This window comes from Centropristis striata, chromosome 15 (genome assembly GCF_030273125.1).
Source record: "Centropristis striata isolate RG_2023a ecotype Rhode Island chromosome 15, C.striata_1.0, whole genome shotgun sequence".
In the NCBI taxonomy this organism is placed as follows: domain Eukaryota; kingdom Metazoa; phylum Chordata; class Actinopteri; order Perciformes; family Serranidae; genus Centropristis; species Centropristis striata.
In genome coordinates this window covers 31,642,123-31,668,479 of record NC_081531.1, presented here as the reverse complement: position 1 = coordinate 31,668,479, position 26,357 = coordinate 31,642,123, and the positions used below count along the sequence as shown (strand labels likewise).

Below are 26,357 nucleotides of genomic sequence, written 5' to 3'. Positions count from 1 at the left end.
TTAGTTTATGTAGTTATTTCCACTTTTTTAACTATGCATTTATTTATTAATATAGATACACATTTTTATATGTATTATTTCTGTGGGGCTTTTGTCAACCAACAATTTCAAAATGAATAAATGTAGAAATATAGAAGTTCCATTTATTTTTTAACAAAATGAAAATTTAGAAATAAATACAGAAATACCTAAATAATTAAAATAAATGTAAAAAATAATCTTTTTGCATTTTCCATTTATGTTTATTTATTTCTACGCATCATTTTTATCCTTCATAACCTAAATCTTTCATTTGATCCTTAATAATTTGACAAAAACAAATGAGGCATCCAGAGTCAAAATTCCATCAAATCGTAAATAAATCAGACGAGGCCAACACATAATCTGGTTACATCTTTAATTTCAGGTTTATTTGGCTGAAAACTGAATTCTGCAGTTTTTCTTAAGTGTAATACCACACTGACTGATACCAAAAACCTGATTTTTTTGTGCATCACAGTTAAGGTTTTTACGTTTGTGATTTACTGTCTGAACCTGGATATTCTAATCACTTAACATTTAGTGCGTCAGTAGTCATGATGTGTTCGCTGAAAAATAAATACGTAACTAATAACACACTCTCACTAGGGGTGCATGCAACAGTAACAATAGGACACACAGGATTAAATATTAACTGAAAAGTGCATGAAATGAACCTGAATACTTATATAAGTATGTGAACAGCTAAGGCAGTTTGGCAGTCTCAGTGCACAGAAACACTATCCAGATGTGTATAGGGTTTGAATCACCTGTGGTTGGTATAAAGACTTAACAAACTTAGCGTTTTTGCTCAAAATTAAAGTCGCTCTTCTGGTTTCCTTGCTGAAAGGAGAAAAAAAATGATATCCATAGATATTTAATAGAATTAAACATAAACAAGGTTTCAATTAGTAAATTTAGTTTTACATGATATTTTCAAATAAGATGTGTCTTCTTTATAAAATTAATGAAGGTGCAGAATGTAGAAAACAAGGGCCAAACTGCTTTTTTTATGACAACACAATAAATTGTGCTGTGCGCACTTTAGGGAAAGAAAGTATTTTATGCCATTTAAGCCCCGGCAACCTTACAGATGTTGCTCACAATGGAGCGTCCCATATTTACTCAGTACACCAGAACACTGGTCGGGACTGTGAATAGGCTTTTTGGTTGATCTGGTCTCCCTGCTAGTGACAAACCTTGGAAATGTGGCCTCTTTTTGCAGCACAACAATCATTCCTCAAACATAGGCCTGCAGCTAAAAACACTGAATAACTTCTTGAACGGCAGAAGCTTAATGACCAATGTATTGGACACCTATGCAAGCAGCAGTGTGGGGAGCAGGAAGCTCTGCTGTAGGAGACAGCTCATTTTTTGGCAAGTAAAAAACCTTTGACGAGAACACAATCAGAAAAATGTGGTCATGAATTGTAAAATTTGACTCTACTGTACCGCCTATTGTCTGATTAACCACAGTATAGATAGATTTGTCTATGTTGTAAGTTCCTGTCATTTCACAGTACAGAAGCTCTTAGATTTGTCCAAAGACTACCGTATTATTTAAGTCACTGTACTTCATTATTTCCTACAGAAAAAAAAAAGATGCTCAAGTAACATTCACTCTACAAACTAATAAATAAATACACCTAAAAGTTCAGCGAGGACACAAAATATTCAATAAATTAAATATAGGTAAACTACAAAAACCTAAACAAATAAAACATGTATGTGTGAACATACTACTGCCTTCATAACCCCAAAGGGAGACCCCGTATGTCATGCCATTTCTATAAGAAAGTTTAAAGGCTCTGAGACATCATACACACTGCCACAGTGAGTTTGCACTCGATGCTGCTGCCACCACAGGCAGGGTCTGCAGCCAGCATGCAACTGTTTTCTACCATCAAAGAGGAGAGAAGGCACATTGTTTCCAGTGGCATTATCTCCCACTGACTGCGCTGTACCTAAAAGAGATTTCTTTACAAAGTGGCCAGATTGGACAAATTACACACTTCAATAAAATGCATTTTTGTTAAAGTCTGTAAAGAAACTTGTTCTCCTCTAAAACCGTCCTCATTTGCCTCTCTGACGCCCAACCAATCGATGCAGTTTCTCACAGTTGTCCAGCCTCATTGACTCTGCCTTCTGCTTTAACCGTTCGTCTCTGTACAGTTGTCCAAGGTTTGCCAAGTCTGATTCTGAAAAAGAGGACAGGAGGAAAAAAAAGGTGTATCACAGCAGTCTATGAAGGTACAACTTTTGTCTTGTATAAAGTTTAGATGAAAAGATCAATACAAATCATGTCTGTACGTTAAAAACGAAGCTGCAGTAGGCAGCCGGTTAGCTTAGCTTAGCATAAAGACTGGAAACGGATGGAAACTGCTAGCCTGGCTCCGTCCAGGGGTTACAAAATCTGCCTGCCAGCACCTCCTAAGATCAGAACACACTAGGACTGGGCGATTATCATAGTTTATTTAAAATTAAAATTTTGGCTTCCAACAACTTTTTTATTAATGTGTGTAGTGTGTATTATTATATTTATTCAGTTTAGTCTTAATGCCTCATTTTGGATTATGTTATAAATCCAGTGCACCTGTTTCCTTTTGCTTGTTTTCAATAAGTTAATACCAGTTATGGCAATGTGGCAAGATTTTTTTTATATTTTATTATTTTTGTGTTTATATATACATATACATAATTTATTTATTTTATAAATATTCATCAGTTATTTATTATTTTTTTTTATTATATGCATTTTTATCTACCTTTTTTTAACATTTATTTTTATTTAAGACAATTTTTTAAACTAATATTTTTTACATAATGAATAATTGTTTAGTGTTCAGTAAGTTGGCAAAGTGCATTTAACATTTTTTTTTAAATTAAATTGTGTTTTTTTTTTATATTTTTGTAAATATATATTAATTATCTAATTTTTGTATTATATATTTTTTGGCTAATTAATAAATGTAAGACATTTTTTTTTGTTTTCACGTTGAAAACATTTGTGTTAAATATTTGTAAATATATCAGAATATTTTTTTTAATGTAATTGTGTGTTTATATATATAATTTATCCTTTTTCATATATATTAGTTATCAAATGTGTTATATATATTATATATATATATATATATATATATATATATTTTTTTTTTAGTTAATACTTTTTTTATTGTGTTAAATATTTGTGTTCTGAATATTAACCAGGACAATTGTGATTTTTGCCATAATTGAACACACCCTATCTCGTTTGTTAAATCAGATCCAGACTGTGTCTTTGGTAGGACCACAGGTCAGGCAGCCAGCAGAGACTTCAGGAAGTTACTGCTCCCAGTTGCTGGCTGTAGCCTTTTATTTTATGCAAAGGTAAGAAAGTAATATCAAACACAATCATGTAAGCCAAATGCTCGCTTACTTTGCTGCTTCTCTTTCCAGCAGCTGCTCTGCAGGTGTTCGATATAGTCGCTCTCAATGGTTTTCTCTAGTTCATCCAGTGCAGCCCCACGGTATTCCTTCTCAAAACTTTTATCCACATAGTATGGCACGCCCATGTGCTGCGTTTCCCTCGACACCACCAGCCCCATGGCCCTGAAACCCAAACACATGATTAAAAATGAATAAAGTGAAACTATGGCCTGAACTGCGGTGTAACCCAGGGATTTGCTGAAATGTCACCGGAGTGAGGTTAATGGGGCGAGAGGACTCACGGCTTATAGAAGAGACTGTAGGGCGGGTTAGTGGCCATCATCTGCGTAAACACTGATATGAGGATTAGCACCAGCACAGGGAGAAGCTGCAGGAGCGCTGTGAAGGTGTTCTGTGGGAAGATAAAATCAGCACAGATTACAAAGCATATAAAACTGCATGTAGGCTGCACTGATTCATGCCAGCACAGTACTTCTGTGTCTTTGAAGCAAACCACAAAGCAGTAAAGGCACTTCAGTTAAGAGGAAATTAAATCAACAACATGAGATCAAACGTTACGGGCTGGAGGGCTGCAGGTATGTTAAACAATGCATGTTAATGATTAGAACAATGCCATATACTGTGGCTGTTTGAAATGGATTTGTCTTAGTTTTGTGAGTCACTGACCTGACTCTGGTTTTCCTCCACCACCTCCTCGCGCCTCTCATAAGCACGTCGACGACGAGGCTGATAGAACTGAGAGTAGGAGGCTCCCTGGTTGGTGTAAACATGGATATTTCCTGTAGGAAGGGACACACACAAACACACATACACACACACACACCTCTTTAACATTGACACTTCCACAATAAGACGGTCGATAATATTCCCTTTAGACTTAAGTGACCCAACCAAAACACTCACACAGAACCGCTCACCTGTTGGAAATCTTCCTCCGAAGAAAATGTTGAAGAGTTCCTCGGGGGAAATGTCGGCCTCAAAGTCTCTGTGGAAGCTTCGGTAGTATCCATGGCGGCTGTAGGTGTTGGAGTGCTGGGGTGCGTTCGAAGCTGCAGATTGAGTTCCATATTGATCATACTGCTGCCTCTTCTCTGGATTGCTCAGCACTGCATATGCATTGCCTATTGCTGTTAGGAGATGAGGGAAACATTAATGGTTGAAGGCACCTCTTAAAATATTCATGTATTATGTTGGTAGAAAATCATAGCATGTTTTGGTGGATGTAAACAGGAAGTATAATGATGCAATGGATTCAATTAGGTAGCTACAACTTGAGTTTTTGTTTTTTAGCCTGTATTTGTCTGCTTTTTGCAAATTCCCACCATTGCAAGCAAGCTGAATTAGCTATTAGCAATTCCTATTTGTACAGTGTATGTATTCACAGCTTTGAAGAAACTTAAAAAAAAATGATTCTCAGGAAAGTTCTGGAGTTATACTGAGCATATTTTTCCTTTGATTTAGTCCCTGTGATATGGATGGGAATTGATAAGATTCTATTCTATTCTTTACAGAGTCCCTTATTGATCCCTGTTATCCTGATCAATTTTTTGTGTGGAAAAAAGTGGCCCTAAAGTGTAGCAACAGTACAGCAACAGTCTGACTGACTCCTTCTTGTTGCAAGTTTCCAGCAACGTAGATGCATCAGTTTGATAACATTGTTTTGCAAAGTGCAACTGTCAGAAACACCTTGCATGCATTTACCAAAATAAAATTAATAGGCTTGCAGGTTCATGATTCAGATGGATCGGACGACATGGAACTTGTACTCAACCACGACCGGTTAGTGATTCCTATGCCTAATCCTCGGAAAGTGAACGTCTGACTAAACCTAAAAAAAAAATAGTGTCATGTCTCTGCAGTCAGATTGGACTGAGTAATGACTCAGGGAAAGTGTATTCTTTTTGATGCAATTTTTGGTGATTGGGTCCAGTGAGTTTTAACGTACCTAAACTGCCTCCATTAGCTGTGTTTACTAGCCGTTACTGCTGCCTGCAACCACCGACTGTCTGTAATTGGGCCAAGCTACCACTACTTATGTTTTCAGAACATCAGCTTGCACTCGTCCCCTTTCACCTCATGCAGTGATCTTTGCCTCGTGTCTCTTCCTTTGCACCTCCCTTGCAGCTCTGGGAATGCATGCAAACAGCTCAACAAAGATTTTCTGAACTTCATTAAAACTGCTAAGAGTGTGTGACCCACCTTGAAGCCTCTGCCCTGCTGAAGTGCATTTAAACATGACACTACCAGCATGAGGGTCATCAAAACTCATACCTTTGAAAGCATCTGTGGCTCCTGGAGCAAAGTTCTTGTCGGGGTGAAACTTGAGGGCTAACTTTCTGTACGCCTTCTTCAAATCTTCATCACTTGCATTTTTGGGAACACCGAGAATTTCATAAAAGTCCTTGCAATTCTTTATTCTGCAATTAAAACAACGTAAATGATGTCAAAACACAAGACTGAACTCTCTCTGAAACTCTAAATACTGACCAAAATAATCACGTTTATGAATATTCAATCAGCATAACCAAACAGCCCTACAACAGACAACTTAACACAGCGAGGAACAATGTCTGGTCCATCTTTCGCTTCTTATTGTGAAAAACGACAAATGTAAAAGAGTAACTGTGCACCTGAGAACACCCTGGCGTTGATCCTCGGTGTAGCTCTTCTTCTCATCACCACCTGCATGACTTGTTTCATTGTTTCTAATGTCCTCGTCTCTCCAGCCTGACGGTGGGGGCACGTGGTTTGCTTGTGGCCCATCTGTGCCTCCGTTCTTTACTATGGCATCTATCAGCACTGCAAACAACACAGTCAGGTGTTAAACAGGAAAGACAATGGAGAAAGCTTAAACACAAAAAGTGTTTACAAAATAATCATTAACATTATGGTTTCTGGTTGCCTGGCTCACCAGACTAATTTGCAAATGTTATTTAGTCAGAAAAGTTTTTGAGGTGGATTTTGAGGTTATTCATATTTGATCAGCACTGCAGAGTTTAACAGTTTGATCTAAGTTCACTTCTAGTGGGTCACGAGTATTGATTATTTAATTCTTTATTTGTTTTTAGGAAAATTCTGCATAGTGTACCTTTAAACCATTCAGTGATTCCTTCCACTGATTTATTCAGGCTTTTTTCTTTCACACGTCATCTATTTATCTATGCATGAAAAGTTTTGCATCCCTTGCACTTACATGTGCAATCGCTGTAAAAATGGGCATTTAACTGCCTCATGCACGTTTAAAAAGCACAATGTAATATATGACAAATTCATTATTTTGGCTAGGTTGTAAACGCTTTGAGGCAACTGGATACAGTCAGATTTTTTTTTACACAGCACTGCCTCAGAATGTAGTTATTATAAGGAAAATCCTGCACAGTACACCTTGTAAATCATTCAGTGATTCCTTATTCATTTGCTCATGTTTCGCCACTGATTTATTCAGGCTTCTTTTACTTGTAACCCATCTATACACGTATACTGCATGAAAAGTTGTTCACCCCTTGCACTACATGTCCTGTAAAATGGACATTTATCTGCCTCATATGCGTTCATAGACCTCAAAGTAATCTATGACAACTTCATTATTTTGACTATGTTGCAAACGCTTTGAGGCAACTGGAGTCAGATTTTTAACACAGCATTGCCTCAGAGTCGGTGGTGCTGTCTGTTAACTGCAAGGGGGAAGGGAGCTCTAAATTTCAGCAAGCAGCCTGCACAGACATTAAGTATTAAAGCTAAAAAGCTCTGTTTATAATCTCCGCTTCTAGAAATAGCAATTCATTGCCCCCAGTCTGACATATATGAATCCATGTTTTTACAGTTTAACACTAGTTGCCAACATTGGCTTGTCAGACTGCCATTGCAAAATGTGCGTCAGCTAATTTTACCTCTGGCCCGGGTGCTGGGATAAATATTCTGGGCTTCATATAGCAGCTGCAGCGCCCGATCTTTCCGTCCGGACCGTAAACACAGCTTCGCCTTCTCGATCAGCCGGTCTGCTTCTTCTTTGTCCATTTCACCGGTTTATTTATCGCCGATCAGGTCGCTTTCTGTAGAGGTCTTTCCCCTGTACAATGTGCGTCAATATCATATGGCAAAGCGAGCCGCTTTAGCTAATGTTAGGTAGCCGATTAGCTTCGGTTTCACACAGCTGCGTAACGTTAGCTAGCTGCAAGTCACTCAAAGTCCCTCGCGCTATCCGATTAGCAGACGATTGTAGTTGTTGTCAGGCTGCAAACAGGCCTGTAGCTGGGCCATTTTTAAGCTAAAAGGCCTAAAAGGTGGGTTGTTTAAGCTGTCTGTCCCTTTTAGCAACGTTTAAAGGGCCACCCTGTGAAATTAAACTGGCCCCATAGACTGTATATAGACTGGACCCTCTGAGCTGTGATGGACAAGAGGTGGAGGTAAGACGTCATATCCTGTGGAGTTAGCTCTGAAATCTGGAGGAAAAGCGCCCCAATATTGGGCCAGAGGTGTTTTTTTTACTTGGTTGTCTGTTCTAACTAGCTGTGCAGTTTGTTTTTACCATCCCATTCCTGTCCTGAGTATCAGCCAACACTACCTGGAAACGGTTGAGTAGCATTAGCAGGTGTAATGATGCTGATGCTGCATTCACGATCCTTCATTTAAAGACGTACCAACGACACTTGCTTATGGTGCATTCAAATGCCCCTTAAAAAGTATCATATAAACAAACCTACGACTTTTTAGTGTTTATTTAAAAAAAATGTGTATAATGCCTTTTATTTATTTATTATTCCCTATTGCAAAGGGAAAAACAATAGAGAAAAGAATAATTTAAAAAAGGGAGGGGATAAAATAAATGAATATGAAAGAATATTCAGAAATAAATATGATATATTCGTATTAATATTACTACATTATAAAATATTAAAGAGAAATAGAAAATAATCGATTTAAATAAATTATAAAATAAATGTGGCAATATAAAGCTGAATAAATGAAATACATGTAGACATTTACAGAGGAATCACATAAATACTGGATAATAATAATAAGCAGTTTCATTTATTTTAACATTCATTTTATTTTTATTTATTGATGTAATTTAAAATAAATGTTTATGTTTTGCATGTATTTTCTTCTGCATTTATTTTATCTATGTATTGTCCATATTGCAAAAGTAAAAGAAACAGGGAAAATAATAATTGTGAAAAGGGAAGGGGTTACCTTAAAAACAAATAAATAAATAAAACAAAAAAAGAATACAATTAAAAGATATTCATACAAAATAATTAAACAAATACATGTGTAAATGCTTCTAATTATTCTTTTGTATTACCCTATTTCTCCTCATAATTACACATTTATTTATTTTTTCTCTCTTTATATTTCCATAATTTTATTTATCCCTCCTTATATTTTAGCAATTCCTATTCTTCATACACCTCTTTTACACTTATTCATTGACATAATTGGGCACATTTAAAGCAGATTTGATTAGATGTAAGATACTGTAGTGTAATGATTCTGGTAGAAAATCAGCTTTAAGTGTAATAAATATTCTTGGTTGGCTATACCGTACACAAGTAAAACAGTTTGATTTTTTTTGAGGGGTTCAGGGTGAAACAAATTAAATTATCATTAACTTTCATCAGTGAGTTAGAAGCTATGCAACACATTTTTGTTCATGCATATTTTATTCAAGAGTAAAAAAATGTGATTTGTCCCATAGGGCATGCTTACAATGTGTGTATCATTTAGGAAGTCAAATGCCAAAACATATTTCCATAGATAATAAAAAATGTTGCAAGATAAAATCCATTATATTTGTTTGTTGAAATATGCATGTAAGACCATACAAGAACCAGAAACAGAGGAAGGAAAATAACCATAAGCTAAATTGTAACAATAATAATATCAGCAGTAAATATAACCAGAGTACAATGTTTCCTGTTAAACGTAAGTGCGACACATGATTTTCTTTGTGTCCGATTCATTTACATCTGAAAACCATGCTATCATGCTTTGGCAGCCTGAAAGTTGCTTTTCACTGAGATTATATTCATTCACACTATTGAACATTTTCTGTACATCAGTACAACAGAAAAAAAATAAACACAAGGCTTCACACCTTAGAAGGGCATCTCTGCATACAATAAATCATTATAAAATTAAAAGCAGTGGTTATAAATAACAGAATGAAAAAAATGGACAAAAACAATCAAAGGAAGCCTATTTATAAAATTTATAAAACAAGACAAATAAAACTACAAATGTAATTCAAAAAATAAAATAATTCAAGTTTACTATTTGAAACACAACTATCACAATTATAATCTCACATAACAATTAGGAACTTAATTGCATGCATTGATGCGTTCCGTACCATAGATGCTGTGTTAAAAATCACTTTTTGTCCATCCTTAATTCACATACCTTTATCATTTAATAGAAAGATGAAATATAAAGTAGAAAAAATATTAATGTATGAAAGGAAATTCTAGAAATTTATGTGACAGTAAGTGTCGCTTCATGTTGGGGCTTCACTCGTATTGAATTTCCCAAATTATTTATTTTGAAAGAACCAGAATGTTTTGTATTTTCATTTATCAGTCAATTAGACACGGGAATTTTTGTTTTATTTGGATCACAGTACACTTCAGTGAAGTTTTTCTCGGCCTGTTTTCTCCACTGTACTGCACAGTAGAATTAGTTTGGATTAGGGAAGAATGATTGAAAAATCATGAAATGATATGCGATTAACACACTTTGATGCAATATGAGTAGATTTATAAACCAAATGCCGGGTCTACACTGCACTCAGTTTTAATGAACAGAGTACTTAATTAAGCTGAGATCAATTTTAGTGAAAAAGAAATCACATTTTCCTCAAAAAGAATCATTAATCATCTCAAATCTGGTCAGGATACATTCTTAAAATCCCTTAAAATATATTTTATGGACGGAAGCTTGCTTATTTTAAATTACAGTGGTTTTGTGGCTGTTATTTTTAATTATATGCATTCACAAATTTGTAGAATTTCCTTCCCTCACTCTGATATAGTATACTTTGTGTAGTGTTGAGGCATGAAATCTCATTGAATTTGCAGCACAGCAAAAAGTGCAAAAACTCAAAGGGCGCTAATGTATACTTGAGTGACTGCACATATTGTTTTATTTCTTTCTGTTTAGCAACAAGCAGGTGAGAAATAATCAGGTAGTGTGTGACAGCAAGGTATGTCCCAAAGTTCAAAATCACTTCTTTTACTCTGGTGGTCCAGAAACAGGTGTTAATGCCGCTCTGTTGCCGTTCATAGCAATGCAGAAGAGATGAGAAAAGCCTCCTTCAGCAGAGGATGCACAAGTGTATACTTTCCAGAAAGTGTGTGAGGTATAGCTTGATCAAATGCCATGCTTCTCTGATGTGAACTACTTAGGAAGGAAATTATTTTAAGGATGGTCTGGATAAAAATATAACCCTTTGAGATTTCCCTACGGACATTGATGATGAAGTTGCATCTTCATATGGGACAGAGTGCAAGTTCTGATGTTAGATCTCAGTGTTTACCTACAGTGGAACCAGATTTTCCAAATTGTCTTTTCATCCCCTCCCTTTCTTCCCCTCATCCCCTCCAAGTTGAGTCTTGCTAGGAGATGACTGGTAATGAGGGAGGTGAGGAAAGGAAAAGTATTGGAACGCACCCAAGGAGGAGTTTGCCTGCAGTGGCTTAGATGAGCACCCTGTCCTCTTTCCCCCTGCAGGATGACGGCATCTTACGACAAGGTAAATCAATAAATTTAAAGTCCACTGGTAAGACTGCACTGCAAGTTTTAAGAGGTTCACATTTAGCTTCCTTTTATCTCTCACAAAGTGGTGTGACTTGTTTAATACTAGCAAAACATGTAGGTAAACAAGATTCTTTTTCCACATGAAGTGAACTTGTGAGTGATTCATAATAAACACTTTATGAAACAGTAACATGATTTGTGTGGCATGGATACTGCAATTATGTCTTCTGCCAGGCCCTGTAATGAAGGAGCAGACATTTGTCAGCACTCAGAACAACACAACCCCCAACGATTCAATCTGTAATTGAACTTAGAAAGGGAACAACAGGCAGAAACAACTTTCAACCACACTTTTTCAGTCAAGCTGCAGCCTTCTGGCCTCTCTTTATTCCTGCCCTCTGTTGTGAACCCCAGCTTCCCCCTCCCCCAACTGTGCAATGACATACTGTCATGAAAAAAATGACCTTTTTCGCCCGTTTTAGATTTGCTGCAGATTTTCATGTTCTGTCTGTGGGCCTGGTTTATTTCTATGTTCTGAGGCCTGAATTCCCGATTTGGCAATGTCTTGCTGCACGGCGCAACAGCAGCACGGTTCTGAGGCTCAGACAGCACATCACTGGATGTTGCTGTTGTCATCCGTGCCGTTTGCCTCCGACATATTCATCTTCCCCATGGAGTGACCCACGTGGTTCACCCCGTCCTTGCGAGGCGGCATGCGCTCGTTGATGCGGTCTAGGCCCTTGGCCTCCTCAAAGCTGGCGATCTTGTGCTGGGGGGAGAACCCACGGATAGCTGGAGGAAAGAAAACACATATAAAGAGATCACCTCACCTCATATTGGCTCAGGATATCCCTGATGTCACGACAAAGTGCTTTACACTACAGACTGATCTCATTCACCCATTCACACTCACATTCACACTGGTGGCAGAGGCTACCCTCAACGGTGCCACCTGCCACCAGTGGGAATTCATTCACACACTGGGAAGGCAGCATTGGGAGAAATTTGGGGTTCAGTATCTTAATTATGTTACATTACATCATTTAAAACCAAATATCTCCTGCAGAATATAGTTTAGTTTATCAACCATCTACCTCAACTTATATAATGATTTTTCTTTTGTCTTATATATTTGTATTAAATTGTATAAACATGTACAACTCCCATAATTACTGATATGTTATATTAATTTAAGTATGTATACTCCAGCACTGATTTACCCCCTTACAATACACATCTATATATCTGCATATATATTTATATAATTATATAGACATATACTAACATTAAAACCTGCAAATAAACAAATGAATAAATAAACAAACAACCAATAACCATCATAACCTGTCAGTTAATTTTAAAGCCCTTCTGCATCCCTGTACCTTGTGAAAATCATGTTTTTGTACATACATTTATTGAAACTTGATGTTGGAACTATTTTATTTCTACCAAACTCCACCTGCAAACTGTATCACAGCGCAGAAGGAGTGATGTATCTACTAAGCGAATTAGTATTACAGCTCAGCCAAGTAGGACACCGTCACAAGCACAGGCCTTTCTTCCTTGAGTAGATGCATGCTTCCTTCTGGAAGTTGATACAGTTGGCAGGTCGTTTTTTTGCTATTGTATTCTGCAACTGACATTAGTGACAAAGCACACTATACCAAGAGTACCATCTATAGGGCTCAGAACATAAAGAAAATAATTCAAAAGGTTTCATTTGCACATCACTACCTGCAGATGACAAAAGTGTGAAAATACATTTTAGGAGGCAACATTGACACGCTATCTGCATGTTTAAACTGCTTACTGCTTACTCTCCTGCAGGTGGTGCAGGTTGACATATGTAGTCCTTTCTCAAGTTAAACAGCCCCTCCTTCTACTGACATTTCCCATTTAAAATCTCTTGGTTTACATGTCCAACTCCAGTATACAGTTTCAACAGAAAGTACATCAAATGAGGAAGAAAAATGTTCAAAAAGTCCTGGATCATTGTAACTTGAAGCTTTTGTCTTACCCTTTTTTCCCTAAAGTATCAACACATATGGTAGCAAAAATGCAGGCACATAAGATCCAATTAAAAAATCTCAACAACCACTCAGCTCGATGTTTTAATTCAATATACTGTGTATGTAAATAGAAATATATATTTGTGTCAGCGCTGTAATTTGCCGTTTCGTATCAGAGCTTTTTAGTTAGTGAACAATGATTACCTTAGACATATCACGAGGAGCTGAGGTTTCAAGATGCATATTTCATGTTGATGCTCTGGTTTGTTTCTTGTTCTTGTGCATGCAACACTTTTTCAGAACCAGATGGAGGCCGTTTACAAGCCAAACCAAAAACAATGAAGTATTATAGTCATGCATCTCTTAGCAGCACCTGACTTTGCAGTATTTTAATTTATTATGAACTTGCCTTAAAAAGCACTTCTCTTTATACTTAGCATTTCCCCTCTGTTTTTTTCTTTCTAGTTTAAGATGACCAGGTCCAAATGTGTGCAACAGTCATACAGTCACATGCAGGAGTTTGCAAAAACTCATCAGTCCTCATGTTCCCTCGCCAGCTTCCCACCCTGCAAATACTGCTGACTGTTAGAGGTTTTTCCTCTTTCCTCCAATTATTACATAACAATCATAACAATGGAATCCTCACCTGACATTACGAATAACCCTTTATCTCAATTTAACTCATAGTTTTTGTCTTCACTTGGTTCTCTAAGATTTAAAATGCAATCATCCAGTTGGATTTCTGCATTAATCAAAGTACTGCAAAGTAAAGTGCCAACCATAGCAGCATCAAACTCTCCTGTGACTTGTTGTTTGATGGATTTATTGTTCTGTGAGCTGTTGTGTTCGTGACAGGTGACCTATGTTATGTTGTATGTAGAGGGGGGTGGAAGATGGGGCACAGGTTTACCTTCTCCGTCCTCATCAGTCGGCTCGATGGCTTCAATGGCTTCAATGGTGGCTGAGGGGGAGGAGGGGAGCAGGTTACTCCTGATAAAGCCATGCAAATGTAAAAATGCAGCCCCAGCGGAAAAAGGCGGCTCATGTTAGGCCAGATGAGAAATATATGTTCACTGGCAATGCAGCCAAACTCAGAGGAATGCCATGCTGAGATAATACTGAGAGAATTAATGTCGGGTTAGATATGAAAAATAAAAAAAGACAGATCCATGGAGAGAGAGGCGGGACAGATATATATTGAGACAGAAAGAGTGATTTTGGATTGAGACTATCGTGGATTTTAGATAAGAGGACAGAGTTTACTTGTTCTGGATTTGAACGAGATATTTTAGCCAATTAGATCTACAACCTAAACGACAGAATAAGTTGTTTGTCAATACCATCCATAACGACACATATGAGCGTTTCTCGTTACAGAGCGGAGCTTTCTAAAAATAGCGCACAAGTCATTATACATACCCGTTAAGTTGGCTTGTTGAATTTAGGCTACAAAACCACTGATCTAACTTTAGGTCCAAAAACCTCTTGGTAGGATGTTATAAAAGACAGTAAATACATTTACAAAAAAGCTCGAAGTAAAATACTTACGAGGGTGACGTGACTGCCGGAAGTGACATAGTTACGTAAAAATGTGATGCACAAAAACTACAAAAATGTGATGCACAAAACCTTAGGCATGGAAGTTCCATAATTTTTTATATGTTTTCACATGGGACGCGACCCCCGTTCTCCTGGGTGAAAGTCTGTTCGCAACTCAGCAGCGCCGTTATTCATTATAATGGTCACTAGAGGGCAGCGGAGGACGGTCTAAAACATAAATATTGGTCGTATTTTTCTGCCTGTACTAACCACCTATACAGTCGTTTTTGAGGGGAGACCAGTCTGAAGTCAGTGTAAAATAATGCTTGTTGTCGGCACACAGTAGTGGCACACACTTGCCCAGGGTTTTGTGCAAAAATACAATAAGTTAGAGCAGATCTGGGCCTTAGGCGTCCCTGGGACCACATCCAGCCCTTGTCTGTCCCTGTCCGGCCTGCGTGAGGTTACCCGGAAATAAGAAATCAATACAACAGCAGTGCTTTTATTTTGAAGGCGATTTATGTACACACGCACTTGCACAGAAAAGCACTGAGTTACCTTGTGAATAGCACTTCTTGCTTTCTGCATAAAGTTAATAAATTGCTGGTTTTCTGCATAACATACATGCTATTTATTTTTGTGGTTTAAATGTATGTTGTGTTTAAAATAAATGGAATAGTGAGATAATGATTGGAGTTTTTACTGTTTTTTACTGCTATATTTGACTTACTCCACATTAACATAGTTTTATCATTACATGTATTCTTACCAGTAGCAGCTCAAAACCAGATAATTTACTGCTTTTTATAAAGCGATGATATTAATGAGCAGAATTAAGTTCAGATTACTGGTCCGGCCCTCCACAACCTTCGTAGTATCTTATGTGGCCCCTTGGGAAAATAAATAGCCCACCTCTGAGTTAGAGGTAGCTCACCTTTGCTTTGAAAATACTTGTGACACTGAATCAAATAGCTCTTTGTACTACCAATCCCAATGTTTATCAGCGTTGAACTGTTAAGCTCTTTGCAGCTGAAAATATGACAGCTAGTAAAGTAAAGAGAGACAGATATTTTCTCGTAAGCAAAGAAATTCTTAATGCACCTCCAAGAGGGAGTTGCATCTTTGTCTGGTACAATGATGGTTTTATGCTACATTATGTGACTTTTGCAATATGTTGCTGTAGGCAGAAATAACAAAAAGGAATATTTGGTTGGAACTTCTTCTTCCACAGCTTAAATGTGACCAGAGGATCACATAGAGGCTAAAAACAAAGCTTGTTGGCTACTCTACATTTAGTCAGAGAAGGAGACACAGAGAGAGAGAGAGAGAGAGAGAGCGAGCGAGACCAATGGTTGGACTGAGAATGGTGATGAAAAGGTGGAGAATAGGGTGGAGAAAAGGCTTATGCTGAGCCTTGTACTCACCACTCTGCAGTGTCTGTTTGCCTCCAGAGAGAACCCCGCTCGGCAGCATGCCAGTGGGCGTCAGGCCTTTAAGCGTCAACACATTTTCACTCTCCTCTCTGCAGGAAACACAGAAGGAGGCAAACAGGTCATAAAACTATACTGAGCCCCTGATCAAACTGGAGAAAAAGAAATTTAAGCCCCACTTCAAAAACACATGGAATCACCTTCCATCCAGACACACAAACATAAAGTCTACCTGAGAACCGAAAACATTTTGGCCATTTTTCCAATAGCACGGATCTTGTTTCTGATCACCTCCTTGCGTGCTGCAGCTGCATTGGCTGCAAAGAAATACACAAACTGTCAATACGGGTTTCTCTGACCCAAAAGAAGGCATCATTATATGCCTATAGATTGCATGAGACGCACATTAAATAAATGGTTTTATATAAGTCATGGAATATATGCAATTTGCCTTTAAAAGGGATACAATCATAATGTTTAAGTGGACAACAGCCATGTTTTAATTGAGACAAAACTAAGATAATATAATAATTTACACATTATGCAAATAAGTGCATAGTGTACACAGTGTACTAACAAAAGTATCTGAAACGAGACACAGTCCCTTGTTTAGAGCATGGAGTAAATAAAATCAACAAGCTATTAAATCATTATTTACATGACTTCTTACCATCAAATATCTCATCTTCATCATTCATCATGAGCTCATCATCAGAGCAGATGCTCAGCACGTTCACCAGCATTTCTGTGACTGTGTGGAGAAACAGAGCACAGGAAAAAGAGGTGAAGCCACAAAGATGACAGATAAACCCTTGACACACATATGGGAAGACCTGGCTCTAGAAACACTCAGTACCTTTCTCTCCAACAAACGGCAGAGACCAGGTGAAGACGTCCATGAAGTTGGGCAGCCAGTAGGGATGGGGTGAGCAGTTGAACTGTCGGATATTCATGACATTATTTTCATATTTCAGTACAGCAGCTGTTGGGAAACAGAAGAGAGACAGCAGAGTCAAATTAAATCCATCCTGTCCCGTGAATAGCATGCTCTGATACGATTGTGCTACTTTAAGAAATATTTGACAAATAATCACTAACACCTCACACCATAATTTATTTTAATTCATTGTCACCTGTCACCTGCTTACTTGTGCAATAAGTTGTATTTCTCAAATTTGAATATTTGTCTGTATATTTTGCTATTTTCTACAATTTTTATATAAATATACATACATACACACATGTACATTTTTATTGCATGGCCATATGCGCGGCAGTGTTTCTTATACGTTCCCTTCAAATGTAATCATGTTCAGTGATGTTACCCAGTGTAAGATCATTTTGTACATGCAGTACTCTCCTGTGTGCAAAAACAGAGGCAGAGCATAAAAATGATGCATTCGACCACTAGATGGCCCAGCTGAGGCCAGGGATTGCTGACACTGTTACATCAAGAGGGATAAAGCCACATGGAGATAGTCAGTGATGCCGACAGTCCCTCCCACGCTCCCCCATCTCCCATAGCCCATAGCAACCAAGACACAGATCTGAGAGCACAAACAAACGGGGGCTCCCTGATGCATTCTTATGCCTGCTCACAAGCTAAATGTAGATGCATTAACCCGTACGCTCCAGTTTGTGCTGTTGCAACCATTTTAAAAGGTAAGTCAGATGAGCCCATGTATGAAATGAAATTTACATGATACCAAAAACATATGCAGTTAAAATGTCAGAGATGCAAATGTTGCATCTCACAACTCCAGGTTTTACTATTTTTTGTTGGGACTTTTAATTTAACAGTAATTACATTTTTTTACCAAGGCTTTCTGCCATAGCAATTATATGAAATATGGAACCAATGCTTTATTTTTTTCAACAGTTCTTTATTAATTTTACATAGCTTTAAAGGGTTGGTTTACAATAAAATAAAAATATATTTTTTTCTTTTCTTTTCTTTTCTCTTTTCTTTTTGCTATTTATCAATTTAGATTATTTTGTCAATGTTGACAAGTCACAGTCCTTTTTCTCATAAATTCTAGAACTAGATGGCACAAATCGGCCAAAAAATTTAATTTTAAAAACTCAAATGCTTTCCAGAAACCATGACCCGGTTATTCAAAGACAATCCACAGACCTTGTTGTGAGCAGTTTCATGAAGAAACTACTTTCTTCCTCCCAAACTACACCCACTAACCCTATCATTGTGCAGAAGGAAGCTGCAAGCATCTTTTCATTTCTCTGTGTGGTTATTTGGCTGACTTTTTAGGAGAAAGAAAATAGTTGATTGATAGATTGATAAATAGCACTATAGGTATGTGGAAAAATAAGTATTTTTTGGGGGGGATAAACCGTTTCTTTAAAATCACTGTGATTTAAAAAATACATTTATTACCGTGCAGAAATATGATACAGATGTTAACAGAAGCAGATGACAGAGCTGCAAACTGAATCAAAGAGATTTTCCCACCTTTGTTGTTGTAAACATCCAGGTAGTTTGGTGCTGAGAAGATGGTAATGAGGGATGGGAATCCAGTGGTCTGACTTTTACGGTACATCCGATAGCTTCAAGGCGGTCAGGTGGAGGTAAGGACATAAAGAGACAGAGCTTGTTCTTACACATGTAAATAAATCTGTTTTTGTTTGTGTGGATATGTATGTTGTTCAAGTGTGTGTTGTGTTGATAACCTACCCTGCATCTTGTGCTTCATGCGCTCGGATAATTGATAATAGGTTATTGCTCTGTAGGAACTCACAAACAGCTGGATAACTGGAAGAGAGTAAATAAAAACTGGCTTTAGAAATGCACCGTGAAATAAATAAAATTCAAATAAACACAGAATCTTACTTGACAGAAACTAAAAAAAGAGATTTTTTTCCATCACACAACGGAACGACATTGAAGCTGCAGGTTAATAATAACTTCACATACAGTTCCACTCGCAAGAAAATGAACAAAGATTTATCACTCATAAATGCATTTATGGAAGCCTCGCTGAGGATGATGCAAGGCTGTGAAAAACCAATCCAACAGCTACCTGTTGCAGTTAAAAACAAACTAACCCAGTATAAGCGGCAGTCACAGCTTCCTGCCCCGCCAGCTCTAACCTGACAGGAAATGTGCCTGGAAGGAAAGGAAGTCTGCCATGCTACATTCACACATGGCATGAAATATGTGCTATATCCAATGCATGCTTTACAATAAGGTGGCCACTTTAAAGCTGTCAAGCCATTAGGCCACCTCGGGACAACTTTCTGTCCCATCTTCCCAGCTGCTGCTGCCAGAATTTCACAGCTCCTTTTTAGTAGCCACAAAGGTGCACTTTAAGCCAGAAGTCGAGATTTTTGTCAGTGAATCATATTAAAGGGTTTACTGCCAGCTTAGACACTGTTGTTCACTGATTTATTTTATCCATTTGAGTATTTGCTGCAGCTGACTGGTGTCTTGGTCTGCAGGCTGCTAATTTCCAGCCGTTTATGCATTTCTATCATATTATTTGTGGAGTAATTTCTTATGGCGAGTTAACCCCTTTGGCAGATTTTCTCCAATTTGGAATCCTTTTTAAACTTTTTCTTAAAATCATAATCTTTAAAAAAATACTTTGTCTCCAGAAAGAAAGATAGCTTGCCAGGTGGATAGATGGATGGATGGATGGATGGATGGATAGATGGATGGATAGATGGATAGATGGATAGATAGATAGATAGATAGATAGATAGATAGATAGATAGATAGATAGATAGATAGATAGATATTTCACCCTACACTGTAAAAAATGTTTGTAGAAATTACAGTAAAACACTGTCAAATTGCATCAGAAATAAGTCGTAAAATTGAACATTGTACATCACTGTAGTAGATACTTTTAATTACTGTAAATCAAAGAATAGCATAAAACTTTAAATTCTACTGTCAAACTGTAGAAAACACACAGTTGTGCTGTAAAAATAAACAATTTTCTTGTAAAAATGAATGGAGAAATACCATGATGACACAATTATCCTGAAAGTAATGGGATTATTCAGTATAAATTACAGTTTTTTTGCTGATATTTACATTTTCATATGCTCACTGTATTTCTTACGGTGAAGTTCTGGCAACCACAGCTGCCGGTATTTTACCGTAAATTCAACAGATTTTTTTTTTACAGTGTATATTGTTGCAGTAATTATTTTGATCTTCCTTTGACACTGATCTTCTCAGCTTTATAAACATTTTTATTGTGATATTTCTGATGAAGTTTTGTTTGGGATTGGGATCGTTATCTCTCCGCCGGCTGCAGGCTGAAGTCATCCTCCATGTTTGTCTGGCCAGATGGACAATGAGCTGTCCCGTGGGGAAAGATGATAAAAAGACCACATGACTTCCTATCTGACAGTTCAGAGTAGAGTTGTGTACTTGTGGATCTGGTATGGAGCAGATTAAGGACCAAAAGTCAAAATGAAAACATAAGACTGCGCAGAAAACATCAGACCTGTGTCACACTGGAGGGACATGTAATGAGAACTGGGACTCTTCCAGCTGCAGTGTGAACGCAGCCTTCCATTTAGCAGCTCTCCCCACAGTTGTTATGTAATACCTAGAAGGTTGTGTTATGTCATTCAGAGACTGTATCATCCCCTCAAACTATGTCTCCTGAGTTAGAATAAAAAGATTAAAGATTATGGTTTGATTAGCTCTTTTAAATGATTAATGCCCTCAATCTGTCTTAGTTTTGAAAAGTCCTTTGAGATTCCTTTATTTCTTCAAGCCACTGTATTCCATTTCTACACTTTTTATTATTTTCAACATTGTAGCTTAATACTGAAGACATCAAACTATGAAAGAACAAATATGGTATTATGTAGTAAAAAAACAAGAAAGTGTTAAACACACCAGAATATGTTTTATATTTTAGATTCTTGGAAGTAGCCACCTCTTGTTTTTATGCTGATCTCCTGGAATGGTTCTTCATTAACAGGTGCACCTTGTCAAGAGTCAGTTTGTGAAATTTCTTGCCTTCTTAATGTGTCTGAGAGCACCAAAGCAGAAGGTGAAGAATCTAAATTATAAAACATATTCTGGTTTGTTTGACACGTTTGTTTAATAAATAATTCCATATGTGTTATCTAATATCAATCTACAATGTTGACAAAAAAAACAAAAATATATAACTGTTGAATGAGAAACTTTTGACTGGTAGTGTATGTTATTCCATTATTTATTTAATGAACACAATAAATATACATATTTATAATATATAGGCTGAGAGTGCTATAATGGAAAACATGTTGAAATGGATAACTGGAAATAATGCTAGTATTAATGAAAAAATTGCTATTTTTGCTGCAGGATTATTAAAAATGCAAATAAAAAAATATCCATTGCTTTTTTCTTAGTGAGCGCCTTAAAGTAATTCAAAATAAAATAAAATAGAGAAAAGTCTGACGAAGCAAAAAGACATTTTAACTTCATAGATGATTGCCCAGAATTATTAAATTTTCTGATGGTTGACTGATAATTGACAGATTCCTTCAACACCAGTGACTTTTCTGTCTTTCTTCAGACCTACAGTAACAAACAGTCCATCCTTCCCCAGCAACAATCCTTTCTTCTGGCACTTTCTTACAGTCACTGCCATCCATGCACACATCAAACTTTCAGAAGTGCTTTAAATATTTAAGTACTCAAAGGTTTGTGCCGGAAGAAAAACAAGGAGACTGCTGCTGTGCCCTGAGCACCTGGCGAAACTGTGCCATCCTCTTATATCTAGGTCACATGGCTAACATTCCCTCGGTGGCCAATATATAAATTACAGGAATAGCTGTGTTACACACTAACATGGATATGCTGTAACTCTTTCCACTATGGCTGGCAGTAGTCCCTAACAGAGCTGTAAAATGTTATATAAGTGTTTCTATTTAAACACATCAATGCATTTATAACTTTTTGCATCACACGTGTTAAAGATAATATTTGTCAAAGCTGCAAAGGATTCTTTTGTTTCTTGTACACAGTGGTGCCACAAATGTCACGTAATAACGCACACCATGTACTAATTTATTTTTCGTCCGCTCCAACGGTATCTATTGATTACTGCGAGGGAACACAGTTCACACACACACACATTGCCCGCCCGCGGCTCACATTCCTTCTCTTCCCTTTGTGAAAACACACAATTATGTGTCGGTGAGCCTGTGAGTGAGAGGGAGCGAGAAATCTGACAAGTGAGTATGAGCGAAGGAGACAGAGAGCGATGGAAGTGCTGTGAGTGTGAAGCTGAGAGGTTGTTTTTTTTTTTCTTTCCCTAAAGATAATCCATCTGTCGGGCTGATGGTCATCACATTCATTTACCCCAATATAAAAACCATAATCTGACTACATTTCTAATCAATTACATCTTTCTTTTGGTAAAATGGTTGCTGCTTTGATATTTCTATATTTCTATATTGATTAATATAATTGTAATAGAACTTAATATGTAGCCAGCATTATATGACAATAGACTTAATACAAACCCTTATGTGTAAAAGCATTAAAACATCACTATATTACATTATTGAAACGGATAAATATACAGTGGCAAGACTTAGTTTCTCCACCAGCACTATGAGTGTTTAATGGATGTGTTTAATAATGAATAATGATGTTTGGTTGACTGTTTGTTTGAGCACATTTTCAGTCACTTTATCTTATTGAGAAATGTGTTGAACTTAACTCAACTTGATTGGGCAATCTCTATCACCCAGTTTAGATGTGTTGTGCTAAAAAAATCCATTTGATATCGCTGTGTCTTTAAGTATCAAGATTTTTCAGTTTGCCTCCTTACTGCAACTTAGTTACAAAAAAGCACTCCACAAATGAGGGCTCTGTGCAGTTTCCAACATTTGATAGATCCAGAGGTCTTACTGAACAAAATGATGTGGGGAAAAAAAGTTGAACAAAGATAAATTTAAGAAAAATAATAATGTCAGTTCCTCTGCCGGTTTGTTTTGTGTCATTTAATGTTTAAGGTAGTGAAGCTAAGCCAGTGTAATTAAAATTGACTATTTGTTACAAAAAAAAGAACATTCAGTGGAGTTAATTAGTTATATTTTGTGTTATTCCATTAAATATTTAATGACTAAAAAAAAGATTTTTCACCATTATTGAGAGTGCAATAATGGTAAACATGTAGACTAAATAAGTGGAAATAATACCAGTATTGGTAGAATGTGAGATTTATGGAAACATTTTTTTAATAAAATGGTGGTTATTTTTGCCCCAAGGAAATAAAATTAAGAAAAACATCCATTGTGCCTTCAGATAACGATATATGAAATATAAATAATTATAATTAAAATACTGACTTACTTGTCATCTTTTGAAAAAGGTAGTAATATAAGAAAATATATGTACAATTTTAGGGAAATAAAACAGAAGTCGTTAATATTATATATTTTATGTTATTCCACTGTATATTTAGTGAACAAAATAAAATTCGACATGATTTTTCACCATTTCTGAGAGAGCTTTAATGGTATACATATTGAATAAATAAGTGGAAATTATGCTAGTAATGGTAAAATGTGAGATCTTACATATTTGCCCCAAGGAAATTAAAAATGCAAATAAAAAAATCCATTGCTCTTATCTGAGTGAGGACATAAAGTCTGCAATTGTGCCCTCAGATAAAGAAGGTATATGATATATAAAAAGCCTTTATTTTTAAACCCCTTTAAAATACTGCAGGATTTATGTATGACTCAAATCTGACATGAAGTAATTGGTCTTGTACAATGCATCCATTGGCCGTTGTTAACATAAAGCAGTGATTTAATTTATTTCGATCAAAGGAGAACCAAGGGATATAAGTAATACAGTAATACAAGGCATTTAATGTACAAAACTCCGTAAGCACAGGATTTTCTTCCAATAAGTTACATCTTTTCTCAGCCATGTTCAGGGAGTCAAATAATGAAGCCCAGTGTGTGTGTGTGTGTGTGTGTGTGTGTGTGTGTGCATTGCCACAATCAGTCACTGTCAGTATGTAGCTTTAAGTCAAATAACTGCATGTTTGATTGCATTTTAAAGTACCTCTTTTTTTCCCCTCAACCTGCTTATACATTCTTCTTTTTCAGATGGAGATTTTCTTGCACATCCCAGGAGAATGTGGTTCTCTGCGCTGCACACATACTGTACAGTTGGCAAGAGTCATAATGATGGAGAGGTAAGTTTGAGAGTGAAGGCAGAACAAAGCCACGGGGAGATAGATGACTATTATAGCAGCATCCTCCACACATCTACAGAATAATCCTCACTAAGCTCCTCTCTCCCTGTTAATAGATGGTTTCTCATTGGTGACCATTTAACTGCAGTGATAGGCGAAGATAAGACCAATCACCTGCTTCTTTTCTTTAATCAGATAGTCCCTATGGGGGCTGGTAAACTCAGAGTAACAAGGTGATCTCGCCCATGCAGAAGTGAAACAGAAAAGTCTGCAGCACTTCAGTCGAGCTATTTCATCTGACATCATTTGAAGCAAACGTCACCTTTGACACTTCCTGTGCTCCTGCAGATGAGAATTACACGATGGGAACCTGAACTGCAATTATTCTGCACACACTGTCCAGACTGTCATTTCATCTTCGTCGGAGGAATAAATCTTCCTGATTTTAATTTTTTGTGATATGAGCAGAACTGCAGCTCCCACGCAGGCAGAGAGAGGAGGGTTTATACTGTTCCCTACCTTCATTAAGAAAACTCTCACCACAACTGCCACCTAATCTCTCTTCCTCACCACCACCTACTTCCACAGCCTCTCTTCCATCTCACAGCAGTATCAGGACAGCGCTCACTCCCCCTTCTTTTACATGCTCTGTCACAGGGGTTCAATAGTTGCATAACGAACCCGTTCCCAATTTGCTTCGCTATTATATTTTACTCCTCTACCACTGCCTCTATTTTTATTTGACTCCAGGTTCACCCGGCTAATCCTTTGTCTGTAACAATCTGTTCTGGGAGTCAAAAAGACAAACTCCTCTCAGAAACTGTTGGGAACCAATGCAACATGACCCATTTACACACACAAACTATCTACAGGCTTTATGGATATGTTTACCTGTTCGTTCAGTCAATCTCCTTCCTCCAATATGAGGTGTAAAGCACCCGTCTATTGTTTGTGTTGCTCTTTTACATCAGATAGCGTTAAATGTTTGATCTGCATAAATCATTTATGATGGTCATCTATTTTTAATATTAAAAGTTTAGTGTGGGAGTCTTCGGAGTTGCAGTCAATTCACATTCACACAAATGCACTTCAGCAATTCTCTTGAAAGACTAAATTAGATTTCTTACTGTTGATCTTTTAACGCATGCTTCTACCTTTTTCCTAGCTTCTTCTTTCTCTTAAGGACACAATAAGTGATTTTTTTGCCGCTGTTGGGTCTCCCCAATTGAAACAATAACAAAAGAAGTTTTCATTATGTAGGTTTTTATGAATTAGAGCAGAATTACTCGCAGGTCTCCTCCCCCCCAAAACAAAAGAAACCCGGCGATTAAAACCAGTAAAAAACAAACAAAACGAAGCAGTTTCATGTTAAATTTAAATGTTTCTCTAACACTGTGCGGCAGACACAGGATGTCCGATATGCTGCTAATGTTTGCTTCTTTCTCTCATAACTTAAGATCAAGATGTACGAACTAAACTAAAAATATAAAGTGAAATATGTCGTAGATCTCAAAATTGTAACGTAAAAATGTGACTTAAAACTCTATGAAAAGTCCATAAAATGGAAAATAATGATTCAAGAAGTAAAACTCAAGGATAAATTGACTCACAAAGTAAGAACTATAGGAAGATGTATTTGAGAAAATATGGATTTTAGATGATGGGACATTATAACAATATCATCAAAATGTCATACGTCATTTCGTTTTCAAACAGAGGGATGTAAAATGTATTTCATGTTGATAAATATGTGCAGTATTCAACCTGTTTGTTAGATCCACCTGTATATATCCAACCTGGTTTTGTTTGTTTTGTTTGATGTTCATAATTAATTTATTATTAATAATAATTTATTTTTATTTATTTTAAAAAAAATTCAACTTTTAACATGGTATTTATTAATTAATTAATTTTATTTTTCTCTTTTTAGTTCTTTGTTTTGTTTGTTTGATTCAAATTTTTGAAAGCAGTAAACATGTAAAAAATATTTT

At 36.8% G+C, this 26,357-nt stretch overlaps 2 protein-coding genes across 3 annotated transcripts in view; both read right to left on the bottom strand.

The window, feature by feature from the left end:
* Positions 1–380: 380 nt before the first annotated feature.
* dnajc18 (DnaJ (Hsp40) homolog, subfamily C, member 18) lies at positions 381–8,036 on the bottom strand. Its single transcript, XM_059351986.1, has 8 exons — positions 7,338–8,036; positions 6,078–6,246; positions 5,719–5,864; positions 4,365–4,574; positions 4,114–4,226; positions 3,729–3,838; positions 3,437–3,609; positions 381–2,216 (listed from the first exon to the last, which is right to left on the bottom strand). Exons 1-8 carry the CDS (start codon positions 7,462–7,464, stop codon positions 2,092–2,094), a joined length of 1,173 nt encoding a protein of 390 aa, XP_059207969.1. The 5' UTR covers positions 7,465–8,036; the 3' UTR covers positions 381–2,091.
* A 1,055-nt stretch (positions 8,037–9,091) lies between these two features.
* ppp3ca (protein phosphatase 3, catalytic subunit, alpha isozyme) overlaps positions 9,092–26,357 on the bottom strand; it is a 36,227-nt gene continuing 18,961 nt past the window's right edge. Inside the window, exons 7-14 of one of the 2 annotated variants that reach the window (XM_059351493.1) lie at positions 18,870–18,947; positions 18,648–18,742; positions 17,037–17,162; positions 16,851–16,931; positions 16,413–16,497; positions 16,175–16,272; positions 14,122–14,172; positions 9,092–11,994 (exon numbers count right to left, since the gene is read on the bottom strand). In XM_059351493.1, coding sequence (XP_059207476.1) covers positions 11,816–11,994; positions 14,122–14,172; positions 16,175–16,272; positions 16,413–16,497; positions 16,851–16,931; positions 17,037–17,162; positions 18,648–18,742; positions 18,870–18,947 — 793 coding nt within the window. In that variant the 3' untranslated portion in view covers positions 9,092–11,815. The remainder of the gene's footprint in view (positions 11,995–14,121; positions 14,173–16,174; positions 16,273–16,412; positions 16,498–16,850; positions 16,932–17,036; positions 17,163–18,647; positions 18,743–18,869; positions 18,948–26,357) is intronic. The other variant, XM_059351494.1, reaches the window with a different exon arrangement.